At 35.6% G+C, this 19402-nt stretch overlaps 1 protein-coding gene and 1 pseudogene across 5 annotated transcripts in view; both read left to right on the plus strand.

The window, feature by feature from the left end:
• Positions 1-19402, plus strand: part of Rock1 (Rho associated coiled-coil containing protein kinase 1) — a 127572-nt gene that overhangs the window by 102790 nt on the left and 5380 nt on the right. For 3 of the 5 annotated variants that reach the window (XM_087189851.1, XM_087189853.1, XM_087189856.1), the window contains exons 23-29: positions 1310-1475; positions 2910-3003; positions 3647-3735; positions 8358-8546; positions 9752-9911; positions 16333-16403; positions 16600-16688. In XM_087189851.1, coding sequence (XP_087045977.1) covers positions 1310-1475; positions 2910-3003; positions 3647-3735; positions 8358-8546; positions 9752-9911; positions 16333-16403; positions 16600-16688 — 858 coding nt within the window. Of the gene's footprint in view, positions 1-1309; positions 1476-2909; positions 3004-3646; positions 3736-8357; positions 8547-9751; positions 9912-15828; positions 15878-16332; positions 16404-16599; positions 16689-19402 lie in introns of all 5 variants that reach the window. The other 2 variants (XR_015442439.1, XR_015442440.1) reach the window with 1 other exon arrangement.
• On the plus strand, positions 5192-6154 carry LOC147830158 (MICOS complex subunit MIC19 pseudogene; annotated as a pseudogene).

Consider the following 19402-nt stretch of genomic DNA (forward strand, 5'->3'; position numbering starts at 1 on the left):
CCCGCTGTGTGGTCCTAATACTGGATAGAGCAGCCAAGAATGATGTTTTTTAAAACTCTGGAGTAGAGAATAAAACCCACAGCCTCTATATTTTAGAAAACCTTACAGTGTTTGTTGTCCTCTTCCCTTCTCTTTCTACATCTTTTCCAATTTCTCTGCCTCTCTCTCTGATCGCATTAGCTTCCTTCAGGCCAACTTGGGGCATGTTTTTATTTGATTTTCGCTTTCCAGACAACCTGCATTACTTATTCTCCCAATCCCTTCAGATCTCTTTCTAATGTCTCCTTAGCAGAGAGGCCTCTTGATCACCTTCTAATAATTGTGACCACATTCACAGCCTTTTCTGCCCTTCTTTTATTTCTCTGTGGCATACTATTACTCGTTCATTTTTAAAGTTGTTTGTATGACTGTACAAACATATGCTCCCACTGTATCATCCAGAGACCAAAAACTCTGTGAGTGCTGTGTCCCTTACTTCCTAGAACAGTGTTTGCCACAGAGTAAACATTGAAATCAATAGTTGTTGGTGAATGAGTGTTCTTTTTTGTATGTCTTCATCCTTAAGTTTAAGGCAGAAGATTTGATTTGTAATCCTCCCGTATTAGAAAATAAGAAGTAGAAATTACATGTTTTGAAAATATTTATTGAGTACCTTTGGCATACAAGGAGATTATAATAATGACCAAGGTAGCTTATCCTAGAGAGGTTCTTTGGGAAGAGCAGGCAAACTATAGTAATGTTGTCCTGATCTTAATGTTAATTCTGAAAAGTTTTAAAGTGCAATTTCCAAGGATATTACAGATAGTTTACAGATCTATATATGTCTTCATAATCTCATTGGATTTCGGAGCTAGAAGGGACCTCACAAATCATTTAGTTTAACTCTTATTTTGCAGATTTGTTTAAATCATGCACAGGAAGTATAAGGACCTTGCCCGGTAGTGTTCCTGTCCTGTTAGCAGTAGACTTCAGGAAATAGGTCTGGTCTTCTGATTTTCCAGCCAGTCTTTTCCAAAAGTGGACAGCTTAGCAGGTTAAATTCGTTACTTTTATAGAAAGTTTGAAATGGATTTACTTTATCTCAGGCAATAAAATCAATTTTTTTACCTTTTTTTTTTTTTTTTTTTTGGTACCAGGGATCAAACTCAAGACCTTCTACTTGGGAGGCAGGCAGTGGCACCACTGAGCTAAATCCCTGCCCCACCCCCTTTTAATCATTTAAAAGTAATTGTGTTTTTAAGCATGTGATTAAAGTTGGGAAAATGGACTGAATTTAGTGTATCCATTTCTCTTAAAAAATCTATTGCAGGGAAGCTCTTTCTACTCAGTTGGATCTAGCAGAAACAAAAGCTGAGTCCGAGCAGCTGGCTCGAGGACTTCTGGAAGAACAGTATTTTGAATTGACCCAAGAAAGCAAGAAAGCTGCTTCAAGAAACAGACAAGAGATTACAGATAAAGATCACACTGTTAGTCGGGTAAGTGTGATAGGTAAATTATATGAGTAAAATTGACTTAAAATAGGCTACATTTAAAAATGTTAGAGGCCATGTACATGTACGTACATGTTTGCTTATACTTCATACATAATGATCATTACTTACTTGTGTATTCAGTAGTTTAACCTAAAACGTTAATGATTGGAATGATTCAGTATATTAGACTTTTTTTTTTCTGTTGATAGATCATACCTATATTTTATTTTTTTGGTACTGGGGATTGAACTCAGGTCCTTGTGCTTGTGCAGCAGGCGGTGAAACCACTGAGCTCAATCCCCGGCCCCTTTACCTATATTTTATATGAAGAAATGTTTAGGTTAAGTTCATTTGTTATTTTCTTACTACACAAAAATTGATTCCATGAGGCAGAAGTCCTTAAAATTCAGAGAAATCATTTTGACATGAGAAATTCTTTGTGAATAGTTTACATAGGCATTATAAGCAACTAATACAGTAAACCAAATAATTACCTGTTCTTGAGGTTTATACTATAGTCTGTATAGAATCATGAGACTAGAGGTGGAAGTTAGATTTTTCTTCTTCTCAGCTTTTCTTTTGTGGGTGGGGTACCGGGCCACAAACTCAGGACCTTGGGCTTGCTGCAAGGCAGGCGCGGTGCCCCTGAGCTGAATCCCCGGGCCAGATTTTTCTTCTTTTGAAGTCACCATCAAGTGCTGTGTGTGAGCACCCCTGGATTCAAATACCAGCTTTGGCCTAAGAAATTGTGTGATTTTAGCCACTTGCTTTAATGTCACAAAACTTCGGATTCCTCATCAATAAAGTAGAAATAAGCCAGGTATGGTGGCACACACCTGTTTTCCCAGCATTCGGGAGGCTGAGGCAGGAGGATTGCCATAAGTTCAAGACTAGCCTGAGCTACATGAGACTGTGTCTCAAAAAGAAAAAAGAAGTAGAAATAAAGCCCATACCACATGATTGATGTGAGGATTAAATGAAAATAACATAGAATGGTCAATAAATGCATAAGCAGAAGTAATAAATAAATATTTTATTGTCATTTTTACCATTATTTAAGTTAAAAATGAAGCCCAGGAAGGGTGCTAACTTGCCATGGTCACATAGTAGGTTCATCATATAGCTGGATGGAGCTGTGTATGTGTACATTTGAGATAATTTGGGGAGCTAATAATTGTTCCAAAATGTATCTACAGATTTTTTCTATATATTAATCTACATACTATATATCTACATATTGTACATATGTCTAGTTACATATTATATAGATATAATGCATATTATCTATGTATTAATTATATCTACATATTTTAATAAAATAGTGGAAAACATGTATTTTCTATTGTTAAACAATGTCTGGGCTGTTCTCATGGAAAAGATTTTAGCTCTATGAGCAAAGCAAAGAGGCTGCAGCTTAAATTTGTGTGTTTTGTTTAGCTTGAAGAAACAAACAACATGCTAACCAAAGATATTGAATTATTAAGAAAAGAAAATGAAGAGCTGACCGATAAAATGAAGAAGGCAGAAGAAGGTATGTACGGTTTTTTAAAAAAATCACAGTGTTAAATTCAGTGATTGATGTTTGTAGCTGACTCACTAGGCTGGCCTTGTTTTGGGAGCTAGACCTGCTACTTTGTTCTCCCTGACCCAGGACAAGTGAGCATGAATGACAAACAGTTTAACATGTGCGCAGCCAGGGGGCTCTCGCCTCTACTAGGCAGAACAGCCAACCAATACCCCCAACTCCCCGCATCGGTCTGGCTCATTTTGCCTTTATTCACCCAAACACGGGCCCAAGCAGTGAAAGTAACCCAAGACCCATCTGCTTTCCAATATCCATTAGCACACTCTCGTATTCAACTCAACCTCAGCTGTTTCAGGTTTTCCCTAGAACCTGCCATGTGCAGTCACCCCCCCCCCCAAGTGCAGCCTTTGTCCTTCATGCTCCCAGAGGAGGCCAGTTAGGCCTCAGTTCTCTTCTGGTCTCCCACAAATGTTTAGCTGTTTATATTGTTTGTATGTTAGGTTTTTTAAATACCTGTTTTCTTGTATAAAATAACATGTATAGCCTTAAGAATTAATGAAATTACTGAAAGTTATTAGTGTATAGTAATTTGAATTTGAAATGCAAAGATTAATGTTATAGCATAACATTTTATATAATTGGTTGGCAGAATATAAATTGAAGAAGGAGGAGGAGATCAGTAATCTTAAGGCTGCCTTTGAAAAGAATATCAATACAGAACGAACTCTTAAAACGCAGGTATGCATGCTTTAAGACTTTCCCACAGATTTAATATATATTCTAATATATTTTAGTATCATATATTAGAAAATTAATAATTGTTCTTTATGAACTTTTTCCTAAAACTGAAGTCATAAGGTTCAAGCCTTTCATTAAAATAAAAAATATGGATTCTCTCCCCACTAAGTATAGAAGACTTATGTAAAAAACAGGATTTCACTTAAGAAAGCTAGTTTGTCTAATAAGAATGTGATTTAAATTGTATTGAAAATCTATTATTGATGTTAGGAAAACATGGTGAAGAGAAATCATATGACTGGAAGTAAGAGATTTGGAAATAAATCAGGAACTACAGGGATAGATTGTCGTTTTGCTTTGTATTTTATGATGCATTTAGTCAAGTTATCTTTTTCCTGTTAACTTGCTATCTTTTCGTTTTACTAAGTTATGCAGTAATTAAAATCCTTTATTGTCTACTAAGTTCTTTAGTTGATTTTTACAGTAAAGATGTTTTCCTTGTAATTACATGATTATGTAGTCTCTCTGCTTAAATCTGCTTTCTCTCGCATCAGTCCTTTGTGTTGCAACGTAATCTTTCAAATATGTACTTAATAAATATTGAAAATCCTTCATTGCAGATTTTACTTACCTTATATATCAAGACAGCATGAAGGAAAAGATTGACTTTGTTACATAAAATTTCAAATGTCTGGGGCCGGGGATTTAGCTCAGTGGTTCTGGCGCCTGCCTCCCAAGTGCAAGGACCTGAGTTCGATCCCCGGTACCAAAAAAAAAAAAAAAAAATTCAAAACACCGTAAGTTGAAAGAAAACAGAAGAACATTTAATAGCATTTATTTTTATAAATCAGTACAGCAAGAAAAACTCCAGTAGAAAAAAAAGTAAAAAGGACCATTGAGACAGAAATAATGAAAATTTAAAAAATGTTCAACCCCAATAATAAACCAAGAAATAAAAATTAAAACAATAATGAGGTATCTTTTTGACAGATAATCATATTTAAGTGAGACAAAATGCCCAGGTTTGTCAAGAACATGGGGGAAGTTCATTCATATACTGTTTTAGGGAATAAACTGTGAGAAGAATTTAATTTTATGTGCTTGATTTTGACGGACTACTACACAATTTATCCTACATAAAGGCTTCCATAAATACTTAAAAGAAATAAATACAGCCAGACATGGTAGTGCATGCCTGTAATACCAGCACACTAGGAGGTTGAGGCAGGAGGATCACAAGGTCGAGCTCAGTGTGGGCAACCCAGCAACTTAATGAGACCCGGTCTAAAATAAAAATAAATAAATTAAATAAATAAAAGCTGGGGTTATGACTTAATGAAGAGGCCTTGGTTCAGTCCCCAGAAAGAGAGAGAAAGATGAGGGGATGACCATTGCAACATTATTTTTAATAGTGAAAAAATAAAAACAACTCATCAATAAATCATGATACATTCATACAATGGAATGCAAGAGAGCCTTTAAAAATAAACGAAATATGGGCAAGGGAAGTATCCCGTCCTCCACGCGCATGTGCGCCGGCCCTGAAGTGCTCGTGGGTCCGCGATATGACTCTGCGGGACAGAGGCAGGAGCCATGGGTGGGACCGCCAGCACCTGCCGAGTCACCTTGAGGTGGACGCGAATGAGAACATGACCGTGGTGAAGGGCATCTGGCTTTCAGAAAATGTAATTGATCGAATGAAGGAATCCTCCACATCTGGTTCGAAGTCTCAGCGTTATTCTGGTATTTATGGTGCCTCAGTTTCTGATGAAGAACTGAAAAGAAGAGTGGCTGAAGAACTGGCATTGGACCAAGCCAAGAAGGAACCTGAGAATCAGAAACAACTAAAGAAAAGCAAGGACCTAGACTGAGAGAGGGCTGCAGCCAATGAGCAGTTAACCAGAGCTATCCTTCGAGAGAGGATATCAAGTGAGGAAGAACGCTTGAAGGCAAAGCACTTGGCTAAGCAGCTGGAAGAGAAAGACTGAAGGATAAAGAAGCAGGATGCGTTTTACAAAGAGCAGCTGGCTAGACTGGAGGAGAGGAGTTCAGAGTTCTACAAAGTTACCGCTGAACAATATCAGCTGCTGAAGAAGTAGAAGCAGAGTTCAAGCAGTATGATTATCATCCAGTCTGTGCTGATCTGCAGGCCAAAATCCTCCAGTGTTACCGTGAGAACACCCACCAGACCCTCAGCTGCTCTGCTCTGGCTAAGCAGTACATGCACTGTGTCAATCATGCCAAATAGAGCATGCTGGAGAAGGGAGGATAAAATCAACTTTAGAACATGCAAAATTTTAATTCCAGAAGTGGAACACTTTTTTTCTGAGTAAGAAAATAATGCACTTAAAAAGAGAAGACCACTAAAGAGAAGCACCAGGAAATGAACTCAACAGAATCATACCATGTTTTGATCAACAGCAGTTTGAGAAGCCAAGGTCTAGATCAGGAATCAGTAAAGGACACTGTTCTGTTCCAGTAAACCCAGTTTTTGAAAAAATAAAAGAGAAGGGCAGTGCTCTCCAAAATAAATAAATACATAAATAAATGAAGTAGACTTTGTGATAAGGGAAAGTAGTATTTCCTATGATACAGTATTAAATGAAGAAAAGCATGTTGTAGCACTGAATATATGAGATATAATCAAAATAAATGGTAAATGTTTAAATTTTTAAAACAAAATTGTTATAGTAAAAGACATAGTGCCATTAATCCGCCTCAAAATACTCCACTTTAAACACACTTATTCCATCATTTTTGCCACTGTCTGAAGCAATTCTGGAAGTCCTTTTTCCTGAATGTCTTTATGATGAATGATTAAAAAAAATGGTGAATGCTGCTGCTGTCATCCAACAGAAAGGTGGGCCCTTGAGAACATTAGTTTGTACTCATCGCCTTATTCACCAGCTCTGGCACTTAACTTCTGGCTCTTCCCCAATATCAAAATGACCATAAAAGGTAAATGTTTTGCATTGATCAGGACATTGAGGCAGTCATGACAGTCTAACTAAAGACCCTCAAGAAAGACTTCCAGAACTGCTGCTGACAGTGGCAAGAGCAATGGAATAAGTGTGTTTGAAAGGAGGAGGAATATTTTTTGTCCAGTATGAGGGATCAAACTCAGGACCTTGTGCTTGTAGGGCAGGTGCAGTGCCACTGAGCTAATCCCCAGTCCTGGAGGAGGGATACTTTGAGGGGAATTCATGACAGTGTCTTTTACTATAATAAATTTTTCTTAATCTAAACACTTACCATATTTTTTGAATCCATTTTAACTATGTGTAATCTATTTTTATGTCTGGGAAGCCTAGAAGATGATATACACCCAGCAGATGGAAAGAAAAGCAGAGGAGGTTTTAGCCAAGGTGGTCTTTAAGGGCCGTGTTACATGGTTTGGTTTTGTTTTACTTCCTCCATGGTGCATTGCTGTATTTGGGAGGGCAAACATTAGATGTTGTTTTTTTGGTACTGGGGATTGTACTCAGGACCTTGCACTTGCAAGGCAGGTGTGTTAGATTTATTTAAAAAACCCACATACGCGTGTATAAGTTCCACAAAGTAAGCTTTTACTACATTGAAATTTCTCAGAGGGTACTCATCCTTAGTGAAACCCTTTGTGTGGAAATGATGGAGGTTAGGACATTTTTTCTGTCTTCTGTCTTAATGGGAAAATACCTATCTGTCTATCTACCTACCTATATTTTACATTACTGCAGAACAAATATACCATGACTTCCCTGACTTCCTTCAGCAATAGAAGGTCCTAGACCTGTTTCATCTCTACTTACGTTTTATAGTTCATGTAGCTAACCTTAAATGTTTTTAGCCTGTCTCATTTTGAATGTAATTTTTCCTTCTGGCAAAGGAGATTGACCTTAGCTGTGTTACTTACATGCCTTTTTACTTTCAGAAGGACCTCAGGATGACCTGCCTAGTCAGATGCATTGTCCCCTGTTTTCATACTTGTCCACAGGAAAAAAATGTTCTCTTTAGCTTTTTTGCCTGGAAACTGCTTTGTCTGCTTATAAAGCCATTCTTAGCTTCCTGCCTTCTTACCATTTCCTCCTCCTTTTTAAAAAGAAACACGTACACCAATACCGCGGGAAGCTTGCATTGACTTCTCCAAACCTCACTTGGGTGCTGTTGTTGTCATAGTACTCTTGTATGTCTCTTTTTACTTAACTACTCTGTTCTGAGTTTTCTCCACCAGACTACGATGCCTTTGGGGAGATAACTGTATTTCTCTCTATATCTAGTACCTAATAGGGTTCCTACAGCATAAAAGTACAAAGTAATTATTGAACAATGAATGGATTTTTGCAAGCTTGTCTGGTTCTTATATTGGAATAGAGAAATAAGTCAGTATTAGTTGTTTTTGTACTATTTTTATAGTTCTGGGATCAAACCCAATGCCTTCTGCATGCTAGCCATGCACTCTACCACTGAGCTATGTCTCCAGCTCTAATATCAGTTACTGGTGTTACCAATTACCGTATCCCAGCATTTCATACCCACAAAGAAGTCCTGCTTCTTAATTTTGAAGGAGAAAAATACATATTTAGTGGATACTTAAACTGAACAGAATATAAATTTTTACTAATAACATTTTCATATTTGAATAGGCTGTTAACAAGTTGGCAGAAATCATGAATCGCAAAGATTTTAAAATTGATAGAAAGAAAGCTAATACACAAGATTTGAGAAAGAAGGAAAAGGAAAATCGAAAGCTACAATTGGAACTGAACCAAGAAAGAGAGAAATTCAACCAGATGGTAGTGAAACATCAAAAGGAACTGAATGAAATGCAAGCGGTAAGGTTTGTGTGTGTACAAACTGAGGCACCTAGGGTTATTGTCTTAAATTGTTATTATTGTATGTATTTATCTCATCTTGTTTAGAACGGCTTTTGTGGCATAAAATATTTTAATTTTAATTTATAGCCTCACACCTTGATCATTATCTTGCTACTAGGAACATTTATCTTGAACACCTAGAAAAATGCCCTATTGCCTGTTAATTATCATAACTTGATTAATACCCCCACTCCCACCGGGATCAAGCTCAGGACCTTGTGCTTACTAGACAGGCGCGGCGCCACTGAGCTACATCCTCAGCTGTTATCACAACTTGAGTAGTTTTTACCATTTAGCAGCTGTTTTTTTTAGGGGTACTGACGGTGGAACTCAGGACCTTGGGCTTGTGAGGCAGGCGGTGTAGCAGCTGTTTTAAGACAATTGGAGGTTTTGTTTGTTGTTTTTTTTCCAGACTGAAAGTGGAATGTGACTTTTACAATACTTTGTGCAGTGCTAGGATTCAAACCAGGGCCTTGCCCTGTACTGGACAAGCACTCTCTCACTGAGCTACATCCCAGACCCTTCTGTTGTAATATGTTCTGTGGTTTGGGTAGAGATTTTCTCTAGTCAAGGCTTTTCTGAAACCCACATACCAACCTTAATCATTTATTTTCTTAGCATGTTAATAACATCAAATTGTGAACGTGGTCACTAGTATAAAATAGACCTAGATCCAATCTTTGACTCCATCATTTATGGTTCTACCTTCCTGAGACGTTTTCTTTACCTTTTAAACTAATTCATTTGGAGCCAGAAAAGCATTTCTTAATGTTTTACTTTCCTTAATGCCTTATGGTTTTTAAAAAACCTCTCCTAATGCAAGGAGAAAAAGAGCTTTTCTTAGCATCACATTACTGAGAAAGAACTTACATTTCTATGGTGCCTCACAATCTCTGGCCAGGCGAAGTGGCATGTGTCTATATTCCCAGCTAGTTGGGAGGCTGAGACAAGGGTCACTTGAGCCCAGGAGTTGGAGGCCAACCTGGGCAACATAACAAGATCCTGTCTCCCCACAGAAAAAAAAATACTGTTGTGGTAAACAGTCATTTTATAGTAAATGTTTTCATGATAGTCACTTAGAATAATTCTGCTTAAATGAATCCTTAATGTTGGAAATTATTTGAGCTTGATGACATATATTATCTTGATATTTTTCAAAATAGCAATTGGTGGAAGAATGTACACATAGGAATGAGCTTCAGATGCAGTTGGCTAGCAAAGAAAGTGATATTGAACAGTTACGTGCTAAACTTTTGGACCTTTCGGATTCTACTAGTGTTGCTAGTTTTCCTAGTGCTGATGAAACGGATGGAAACCTCCCAGGTAAGAATAATTCTGTTCTGTCATTAAAGTCTGCTTAAATGTCATGGCAATTATTTTCTCATTTGGTTTTCTACCTTTTTGTCATTGTGCCTATGGATCTTTGAGGAGGAATTGTTTCTGTTAGCCAAGACCTATGATGGTTGTATGCGAAGTATATTTTGTTGAATAAAAATTATCAGAGTGCATCAACATTTTGTAGAATAAAAGCAACCATAAGCTATCTTAGACCATTAACATGGACCTAAGAAGCTCTGGCTTAATAGAAACCTCAGATTTATCAACTTGTTTTGAGCAGCCTGCATTCATGATGATAGTCAAAGCTGTTGCTCCAGGATTTCACTATTTAAAGAAAATTGTACATGTTTTTGTGAGCAGCAGCTGTTTGATGTTTTATGTATTTTTAACACTAAAACTAAAAATTATCTTTCATAATCAGAGCCTATAGCAGATATATAGAAGCCCACCCAGCCTAGTAGTAATATGCTTTAAACTGACTGTCAAGTTTTAAATTGGAGGGAAATAGAAAAAAAGAGTTGGAATGGAATGTGCAATGAGGGAACAGAGAACCAAGTAAAGGTAGAAGTGAGTGGCTAAGATTTCAGACTTTGTCTTTTTCTTCTTTTTTCTAGTGGAGAATCACTTCTTCATTCTTGGCTTAATTGTAGTAGAAGTGATGTGAATAGGTTTACACACATACACACACCACCATACCACACATTCTTATCTCAGGGTTTGGAAGTTTGGTTTACATTGTAATAAACTTGAAAATAGATTTTAATTAGCATATTTCCTGACTGGTACATGATATGATGCAGCATAAATTATTGCAGAGATTCTATCTTAACAGACTATATTGCTTTTTAAAATTTTTAACAGGAAACTTGATAGATTACTTAGAAAATTTTACAATATTTCTTAATCAAGAAAATGGGACTCAAAATGGGAAGTAAATTCAACTCCTTCTTGAATACGTTTGTGATTGCATCCTATATTTTTCAGTAGCTTTGCTATCTGGGAAGGGCAAAACAGGGAAGGAATATTTCCTGTTCTAGTAGTGTAGGAATTCTATGGTTTTCAACTTTTGGCTCTCTGAAACCATCTGCCTCTTGAGACACTTGCAGGTACACGTCATTAGAGGAGGATCAGTATGGGTTTAACAAAACCTCTAGCTTCTGCTGTTCAGACAGCTTTCTAAAGGTAGACTTAATCAGTCATTAATAATATGACTTTTAGAGGCTCTTAGTTTCATTATTTCAATTTTCTAACTGAAATTGTAATTTTCTCTTTGTTAACTCCAAGATGCTTCTGGAGTAAAGGAAATCTTCACTCTATTTAGTGTCAAAATCTTAACCAGGGCCTTTTCTTTATCCCACTCATTTCTCTTTGATATTATAATGTCTTTTTTTTTTTTTTGGAGACAGGATCTCCCTATGTAGTTCAGGGTGGCCTTGAACTCTTGGCAGTCCTCCTGCCTCAGCCTCCTGAATGCTGGGTTTACGGGTGTGCACCACCATGTCCGGCTTATTAACATTATAATGACTTAATGTGTACATGGGTTTTAAAAAATACTAGGTTAGAAATTTCAAATATTTATACGTTATTGGTGAATGTGAATAGAAGATTTGAAAGATGAATGGTAGGACCCCCAAAAGAAAAGAAGGTGATGAGTTTTATCCTGCATCTTGGCTTATTCAGGAAGGTGAAACTCAAATGATCCCCAGATACTTTGATTGGCAGACTTAGATTTCAGAATCCTGACCTAATAAATTAATTTGAGTCAGTTAGCAAAGAAATTTTAAATGTTTCTACTAGCTCCACTCTGAATTTATTACCCAGAATATTAGCTTCTTTGCAAAGATTTTGTTTTCAATGTTTTCAGACTTCAAACCAAAGTGCCGGTAGCCTTCTCCATTGCTATAAAATGAGACCAGCTGTCTCTTTCCCCATTGGTATACTCTCAGTGTTGAAACTATTAAGATCTCAACAGTGCTGAACCCTGACTTTTCATATTGGAAGTAAAACTTAGTAAATGATCTTTGTCAATACTGTGTTTGTTTCCTCTCTCCATCAGATATATTGCTAATAAATTAAATCCACCATTTACTAGATACTTCAAAATGTTTCTTGGCAAATAAAGCTAAGGCTTTCTATTCATGTCTAGGAGAAACAATTGAAGTAGTTTTGTTTTCATTCTTAATGTGAGTTATATGTCATTCAGATATCTGAAAGATATTTTGAAGATTGATTAATTTTTATTTGGTTTATAACATTAGTGAATGAATTTTCAGATTAAAAGAGGAAGACTAAGTAGTTTTATTCTACAGTTAAAATACTTTTTATTTTTAATTTTTTAATTTTTTTTGGTTCTGGGGATTGAACTCGGGTGCTTGCACTTGTGCAGCAGGCGGCGAAACCACTGAGCTAAATCCCCGGCCCAATACTGACTTTTTAAAATAATGCATCATACTTTTATTTTACTTCAGTGATTTCACTTTTTAAGTAGTTGGGTAAATGAACTGATACTGTTTCTCTTAGATTTCATCAGTCACTATAAAGATTCTAATTATCTTGTACCTCTTGAGTTTAACCTTGGTAATCAGTCTCCCTCTCCCACCCTGCCCCACCTCTCTCTCTCTCTTTCCAGAAACCTCTATAGTCTTTCTTAGTGGACTCCTTGTCTCCCAGTGTTTTTAATTCTAAAAATCTTGGGGTTGAGGATATTAATTCCTTCTCTGATTTAAAATTGTGAGATTCTTAAACACACTTTCAGCCATGCGTGGTAGTGCACTCCTGTAATCCCAGCACTCAGGAGGCGGAAGCAGGAGGGTCGCTGTGAGTTTGAGGACAGGCTGGGCTACATCTCGAGTTCAAGGCCAGCCTGAACTACATAGTAGCTAGACCCTGTCTCAAACAAAAAAACCCCAGTGCTTTCATTCTCTTAATTCATCTATGTCTTCATTCTCCTTTGGGTAGGTTCTGTATCATCTTATGTTTACGCCTGTATAATCTTATGTTTACACACTGTGCTATGTCACAGAGATTACCCTTAGCTGGGAACCTTAGGCAGGAGGATAGCAAGTTCAAGTCCCACCTGGTCGGCTTAGTGTGACCTGTCTCAAAAATTTTTTTTAAAGGGCTGGGGAGGTAGCTCAGTTCAAAGAGTTTGGGTTCGATCCCCGGTACCAAAAAAAAAAAAAAAAAAGGTTACCCTTGAGATAGGGTTTGCATTTTGCCTAGGTGACAAAAATACTTTAATGTGGTGATGGTCTTTTCTTCCTTGTTCTTTTTTCTATTATTATCTTGGAATGTTTACTTAGTTATCTAAAGAGAATATAATAGATGAAGCATTAGGAAAATATGTTACCAGTATTTCAATACTTGATATCAGTACCCTATTTGTATTATCTCTTATGAATTATCTGCATCATTCTTTTTTTCCATCCATCTTAATCTTGGGCTATGTAACTTAAATCTGAGAATGCTGGATTGCTTAGTGTGCTTCCAAATATTTATATAAGGATTTCTGAATTTATTCTGATAATGATTTGGAGATAACCTGAATTCTTCAGTGTTGATTTCATTTTCTTTTTTATGTCACTTTTGAATATAATTAAAACATTTTATAGTGATCCTCTACCTCTTTCTTAAGCAGTATGTGGTATACCCAAGTTAACTTTGGTAGTCTTTAAAGATTAACTTTAATGTATAAAGTGGCTACATTGGGTATTATTTACATATAATTAGGCACTATGGCTATTAGTTGGATAAAAGAATCAGTTGGCAATGTTGAAATAATACCTAATTTTTTGTAATTTAAAATGTCTATACAAATATATAAAATCTGGAGCCAAGGTATTTACATACTTCTGTAGCAAATTGATGATAATGTAGACTTTGAAGTTCTCAGTGCTTATTTCACAAATTATCTGAAGAAGCTAATTTCTTTTTTAAAAAAAGCTGATTTTTGCATTTTTCATGTGAAAGATGAAATTTACAGCATTTTACTTCAGATTGCCACTTAGGTTGCAACTAGTCCTGGTTTTGGAGGATATTTTCATATATAAAAACTAATAGGTATAGGGCCGGGGATTTAGCTCAGTGGTTTCACCACCTGCCTCACAAGCGCAAGGTCCCAAGTTCTATCCCTGGTACCAAAAAAAAAAAAGAAAGAAAGAAAAAACTAGTAGAATAGGCATAGGGAAAGGAAACAGAAGCTAGTTTGTATTTTTTATCTTTTATCACTGAGCGTAGTTTAGTTCCTAACCCAAACCTAGAGCTAGGAAGCATGAATATTTTTGGCATTTATTTTCATAGAGAAATGACTGGAAGAGTTGGGATATTTTGGAATACATAATTTTGTTTAAATGCTGAAATTTCAAGGGCTTTTATTTTCAGTGAGGAATTACTAGTATTAACCTTAATTTTATCCTCAAATATTAGGACTACTTTTTATTTGAAGTTGTGCTTATCTTAATGTTTATCAAATTACACTTTTAAGACAAGAGCTGTAATTTTTGCCACATTAATAGCAAAATTCCTAATGGCTTCTTTTTTTGTAAGGTGAAATATCTATGAATGATCAACATATGATCAGCAGCCCCCTGCAAGTTGTTTAATATAAAGCTGCTTGTTTGGTTTTTAAATTGTAACTATTATTTACAGGTAATGACTTTAATTGACTAATTCAGAAAAAATACAGAATAGCAAATAACTGACAAATATTTATCCAGCACTTCTGCTGTCAGACACCATGGGGTATATAAAACAGGTAGTAGGATATAGGATATGGTTCCTGCTGTCACAAAACTTACCGAGGAACTATCTAAAGAAGTGAAATTATTATCGAATTAAATAACAGCAAGCAAGAAAAAGTTAGAACTTATTTTAAACTTGTTATCTCTTCCTCTTGTTTAACCAACTACGATTTGTATGAAGGGGAAATAGCATGTACAGAAGTTGGAGACATTGAGTACATGGAACAAGTAGGAACACAGAAACATTAGCTACAATTCAGTGAATTGCAAAGTTTGTTTGGGGGACAGACTAACATTGTGCTCTAAAATTAAGTTCAGAAAATTAGCCTGGGTTTGAAACCTAGAGCTTTTACAGATAATGGTAGAGCTTGGACAAGGTGGTTCACCTTGCTAAGCCTTAGTCTCTTCATTTGTAAGTGGAGGATGATAGTAAAACCTACCCTGTAATCCTAAGACTATAATATCCTGGGTTCATGGGACATGAATCATACAAAGGTTAAAGATGAGATACAAATTGTTAAGCACATGGGAATTAATAAATGTTCTGTAATGTCATCTGTTGTTAACCATTACTAGACTGAGCTTTACAATTTTAAGTTATGTGGAGAGGGCAGTATATATTTCCAGAAGATCATGATTTGAGCTGTAGTATAATTGGTCACATAATAGTATCATGCTTTAAAATGGTTACCTCTCTATTCTTTTATCTTTTGAATATAAGCTTAGATACTTAAAATACTTAATTTAGCTTTCTAATCTGCAGCCTGATATAGTCATTTCCGATGGGATCATCTTCATTTCCCAGATATGTCTGATAAACATTATACTTAATGTAGTAATGATTATTATAAAAGAAAGGCCTTGGTCAAAATAGTGAAGAAATTTATGGTATACACAAAACAGTTTAACTATTAGCAATTAATGAACTGAAGTTTGTGCCCTTTTTCTATTCATTGAATTATAATATTGTAAACTTAAAAGCCTTTATCTGTTTTTAATTTGAGAGGAATTATAATTGGAACTTATCTGTAGAATCAAGTTCCCCTCCAACCAAATTTGGACAGTTTTATTGAAATTGTTATGTTTTACCAAAAATTTTTTTCTATCAGAATACTGTACGAAGAAAACAAATAAAATGCTTGTCTCTTATTCTTTATATCTAGTCGATTCTGCCTGCATTCCTTATTTATTTATCTTCTATTCTTGTCTTCTGTGAGTAATAGGATACTTCTGTATTTTTGCTTGCTCTTTCTTGTGTAAATCATGGCTCTGATATGTTCCACTTGCTGCATATTCTTTTTTTTTCTTTTTCTTTTTGCTAAGTATTTTTATATGAATGTTACATGATATTTAAAGTTTTCTATATCATATACCATTTAAGCTGCAATCCATTCCAGTCTTGCCTGGCTCTTAAAGACATTGTTACTTCATACTTTTGTAATTGAGTACTAAATGTTACTTCATGGGAAAAGTGGCTTGGGATTTTTTTCTGCAATATTTGTATGGCCATTAAAATTGATTTGTGTGATTGAAGCATGGAAGAGCAAATGGTAGCATTTATTCATTTAGCTGTTTTTAATTGCCTGTTGCTGCATGCTTTCAAATGACTTGTAATAGTTTTTCCTTTGGTTACAATTTAAGACTGATTGCTGTGTTTTTTCTCCTAGAGTCAAGAATTGAAGGTTGGCTTTCAGTACCAAATAGGGGAAATATCAAAAGATACGGCTGGAAGAAACAGGTACTATGTGCCTAATGTTTTTCTGGTATTTTGTTATATATTTTGCTTTGAAGGATAGAACTTGTATTAACTGCTCTATTACTGACATTGATTTTAGATTAATACAATGTAATCTAGACAAAAATGGCAAATATGCTTATTACTGTGAACCAAGTTAGTGTTCCTTTTGTAACTCTTCTCTTTTTTTTCCTTTCAGTATGTGGTAGTAAGCAGCAAAAAAATTTTGTTCTATAATGATGAACAAGATAAGGAACAATCCAATCCATCTATGGTACTGGACATAGAGTAAGTTACCTCTTACTGCATTTTAAATCAGTTGAGTGTTAATGATTAGAGCTATTTTACGTTTTGTGTTACTCAGTGTTACCTAATTTTCTTAACAAACTTAAAACTCTTTAGCAAAATGTAGGATGGAAAATTTTGCATACCTGTTTCATGGACTTGAAAAATTGAATTTTTTTTTTTATACTGGGGATCAAATTTGGGACCTTTTGCTTGCGAGGCAGGCAGCGATACCACTGAGCTAAATCCCTGGGCCAAAATTTTGTATTTTAAATGTTTAGTGGTTTGGGATTCAGAGAGCATCTCAAAAAGTATAGAATCTTTGGTCATTATTGAGAAGAAATATAAACATATCTGTTCTTTTTGTAATTGGGGATCAAACTGAGGACCTTGGACTTGCAAGGAAGGCGCAGATACCACTGAGCTAAATCCCTGGCCCAACATATCTGTTCGTTTTTAGTAATATATCAAAGAAGCCTAATAAGGAGAGTTTTTTCCCTTGTAATCTTTGTAAAAAGCTGCTGATAATTATCATTGGTGCTGTAGTATGTATAAAGTAAGTAAGATATTTAAGGAGCTTGGAGACGATAGAAAAAGTGAAATTGCAACAAAATATACAAAGTGAAGTGAGAAGTGCTTTTCAATAGAAGCATGAACTTCAATGAAGTATTACCATTCTTTTGCAATTAATATTTTTAGAGCTCATTATGGTTAGAATGTTAAAAAAATTGAGTGGGTCGTAGAAAATTCTGATATTTTATGGCCTTTTTTCCCCTTAAGCATTAGTTGTAAGCGATCAGTTTAAGTAGAATAACACATAACTTTAATATGAAAGACATCTTTCACCTAAGTTAAATACAGTAGTTTTTAGATGAATGAAGGAGGATTTGTTCCTTTTTCTATTAAGGTGTGATTTTTGTATAAAATTCATAGCTCTCAGGTGTTGAATTCAGTGAAATTTGGCAATCATAAACACTTGTGTAATCACCGCTCAATTCAAGATACAGAAATTTCCATTACCTGATCTGATTTTTTTCAGTGAGACAAGTTTTGCTGATTTTAGAACTTCATACAACCCTAATTATATAATATAGATACTTCTGTGCCTTGCTTCTTTCACTCAACCTCTTGTTCTTTGAGATTCACCTTTAGCATTTTATGTATCTGTTGTGCGGGGAGAGGTTGGTGGTTGATTTTTCTTTTTTGTTTTGCTTTTAAAGGAGGGTGGTTGGTTGGTTGGTTATTTTGTTATTGTCGATTTGTTTGCCCAGGCTGGGTTCAAACTTGTGATAGTCCTGCCTCAGCCTCCCAGAGTGCTGGGGTAACAGGCAAGCCCACCACACCCAGCTTGTTCTTTTCTTTTGCTAAGTAGGATTCCCCCTGGATATTTTACAGTTTGTCCATTCTTCTGTTGATGGACACTTTTGTTGCTTCAAGATTAGGGTCATTATAAATAAAACTGCTGTATACATTCTTTTTATTGATTTAAATTTTCATTTCTCATGGGTAAAATACCTAGGAGGAGAATCTTGGGTTTAAGAGTAGATCTGCAAGCGCAAGGTCCAGAGTTCGATCCCCAGTACCCAAAAAAAAAAAAAAGTAGATCTGTATTTAACTTTTTAAAATTCTATCAAGTAGTTCTCCGAAATGATTATCTATTTTATAGCCACCAGCAGTATATACATTTAAATTGCTTCATGTCCATTTGTTAAGCTGTTCTAGTGGATATGAAGTACTTGTTTTAATTTGCATTTTCCTCATGACTAATGAGGTCAGGAACCCTCCTCCCCCTTCTCCTTTCTCCTTTCTTCTTTCTTCTGGGAGGGTCTGGCTATGTTGCCCAGGCTGGCCCAGATTACTGGGTTCCAGCATTCTTCCTGGCTCATCCACCGTAGTGGCTGAGACTACAAAGCATGTACCACCAAGCCCAGATTATTGACACTTTTATTCTTTCTTAAAGTGTGTACAAGTCATTTGCCCTTTTCAAAAGTGAGTATTTTAATCTTTTTGAGATTGTAAGAGTTCTATATATATTTTAGGTAAGAATTCTATGTTAGATATATATAATGCAAATATTTTCTAATCTGTAGGTTATTTATTTTAGTGGTACTTTTTAATGAAGGTCAGTGTATAAAAGTTTCAAATGATTAGTCCCTTTTGTACTATGTTCAAGAAATTTCTACCTGCCCAGCAGTTGTAAAGGTATAGCCTTAACTGTTCCACATTTTATAAAGTTTTTTGTGGTTAATTCCAAATTAATTTTTGTTTTTGGATAGTGGTTGAGGTTAGGAAATTTTTTCCATGTAATTTGTTCCAACGTTCTTTTCCTTTTAAGTCTGAACTAGACATTTTAATATTGACTTTGAATTCTCTAATCTTGATACATATATATTGGTTTTATAAGTGTTTCTGTTTTCTCTTTTTCTTTTTCTTTTTTCTTGGGAGGGGGTCGATTCCATGGGGCTTTCCCACATAGACAATCATATCCTTCCCAAACAATGATAATTTTACTTTCTTTCCAATCTATATGCCTTTCTATCAGATATTCACATAGACTACCACCATACCTAGAATAATTCATCACAGTGATTCCTATTCTATCCTTTTATAGCCTCAACAGCTTCCTTCTTTCACCTTTGTCTAATTCCTGGCAAATTAATCTATCCTCCATCTAATTTTTCATGATCAGTTTTTGTCACTCTGCATCCTTTCCTTGA

This window comes from Heterocephalus glaber, unplaced genomic scaffold (assembly GCF_053883595.1).
Source record: "Heterocephalus glaber isolate CG9 unplaced genomic scaffold, H.glaber_assembly_v1.0 deba00000331, whole genome shotgun sequence".
NCBI classification, from domain to species: Eukaryota; Metazoa; Chordata; class Mammalia; order Rodentia; family Bathyergidae; genus Heterocephalus; species Heterocephalus glaber.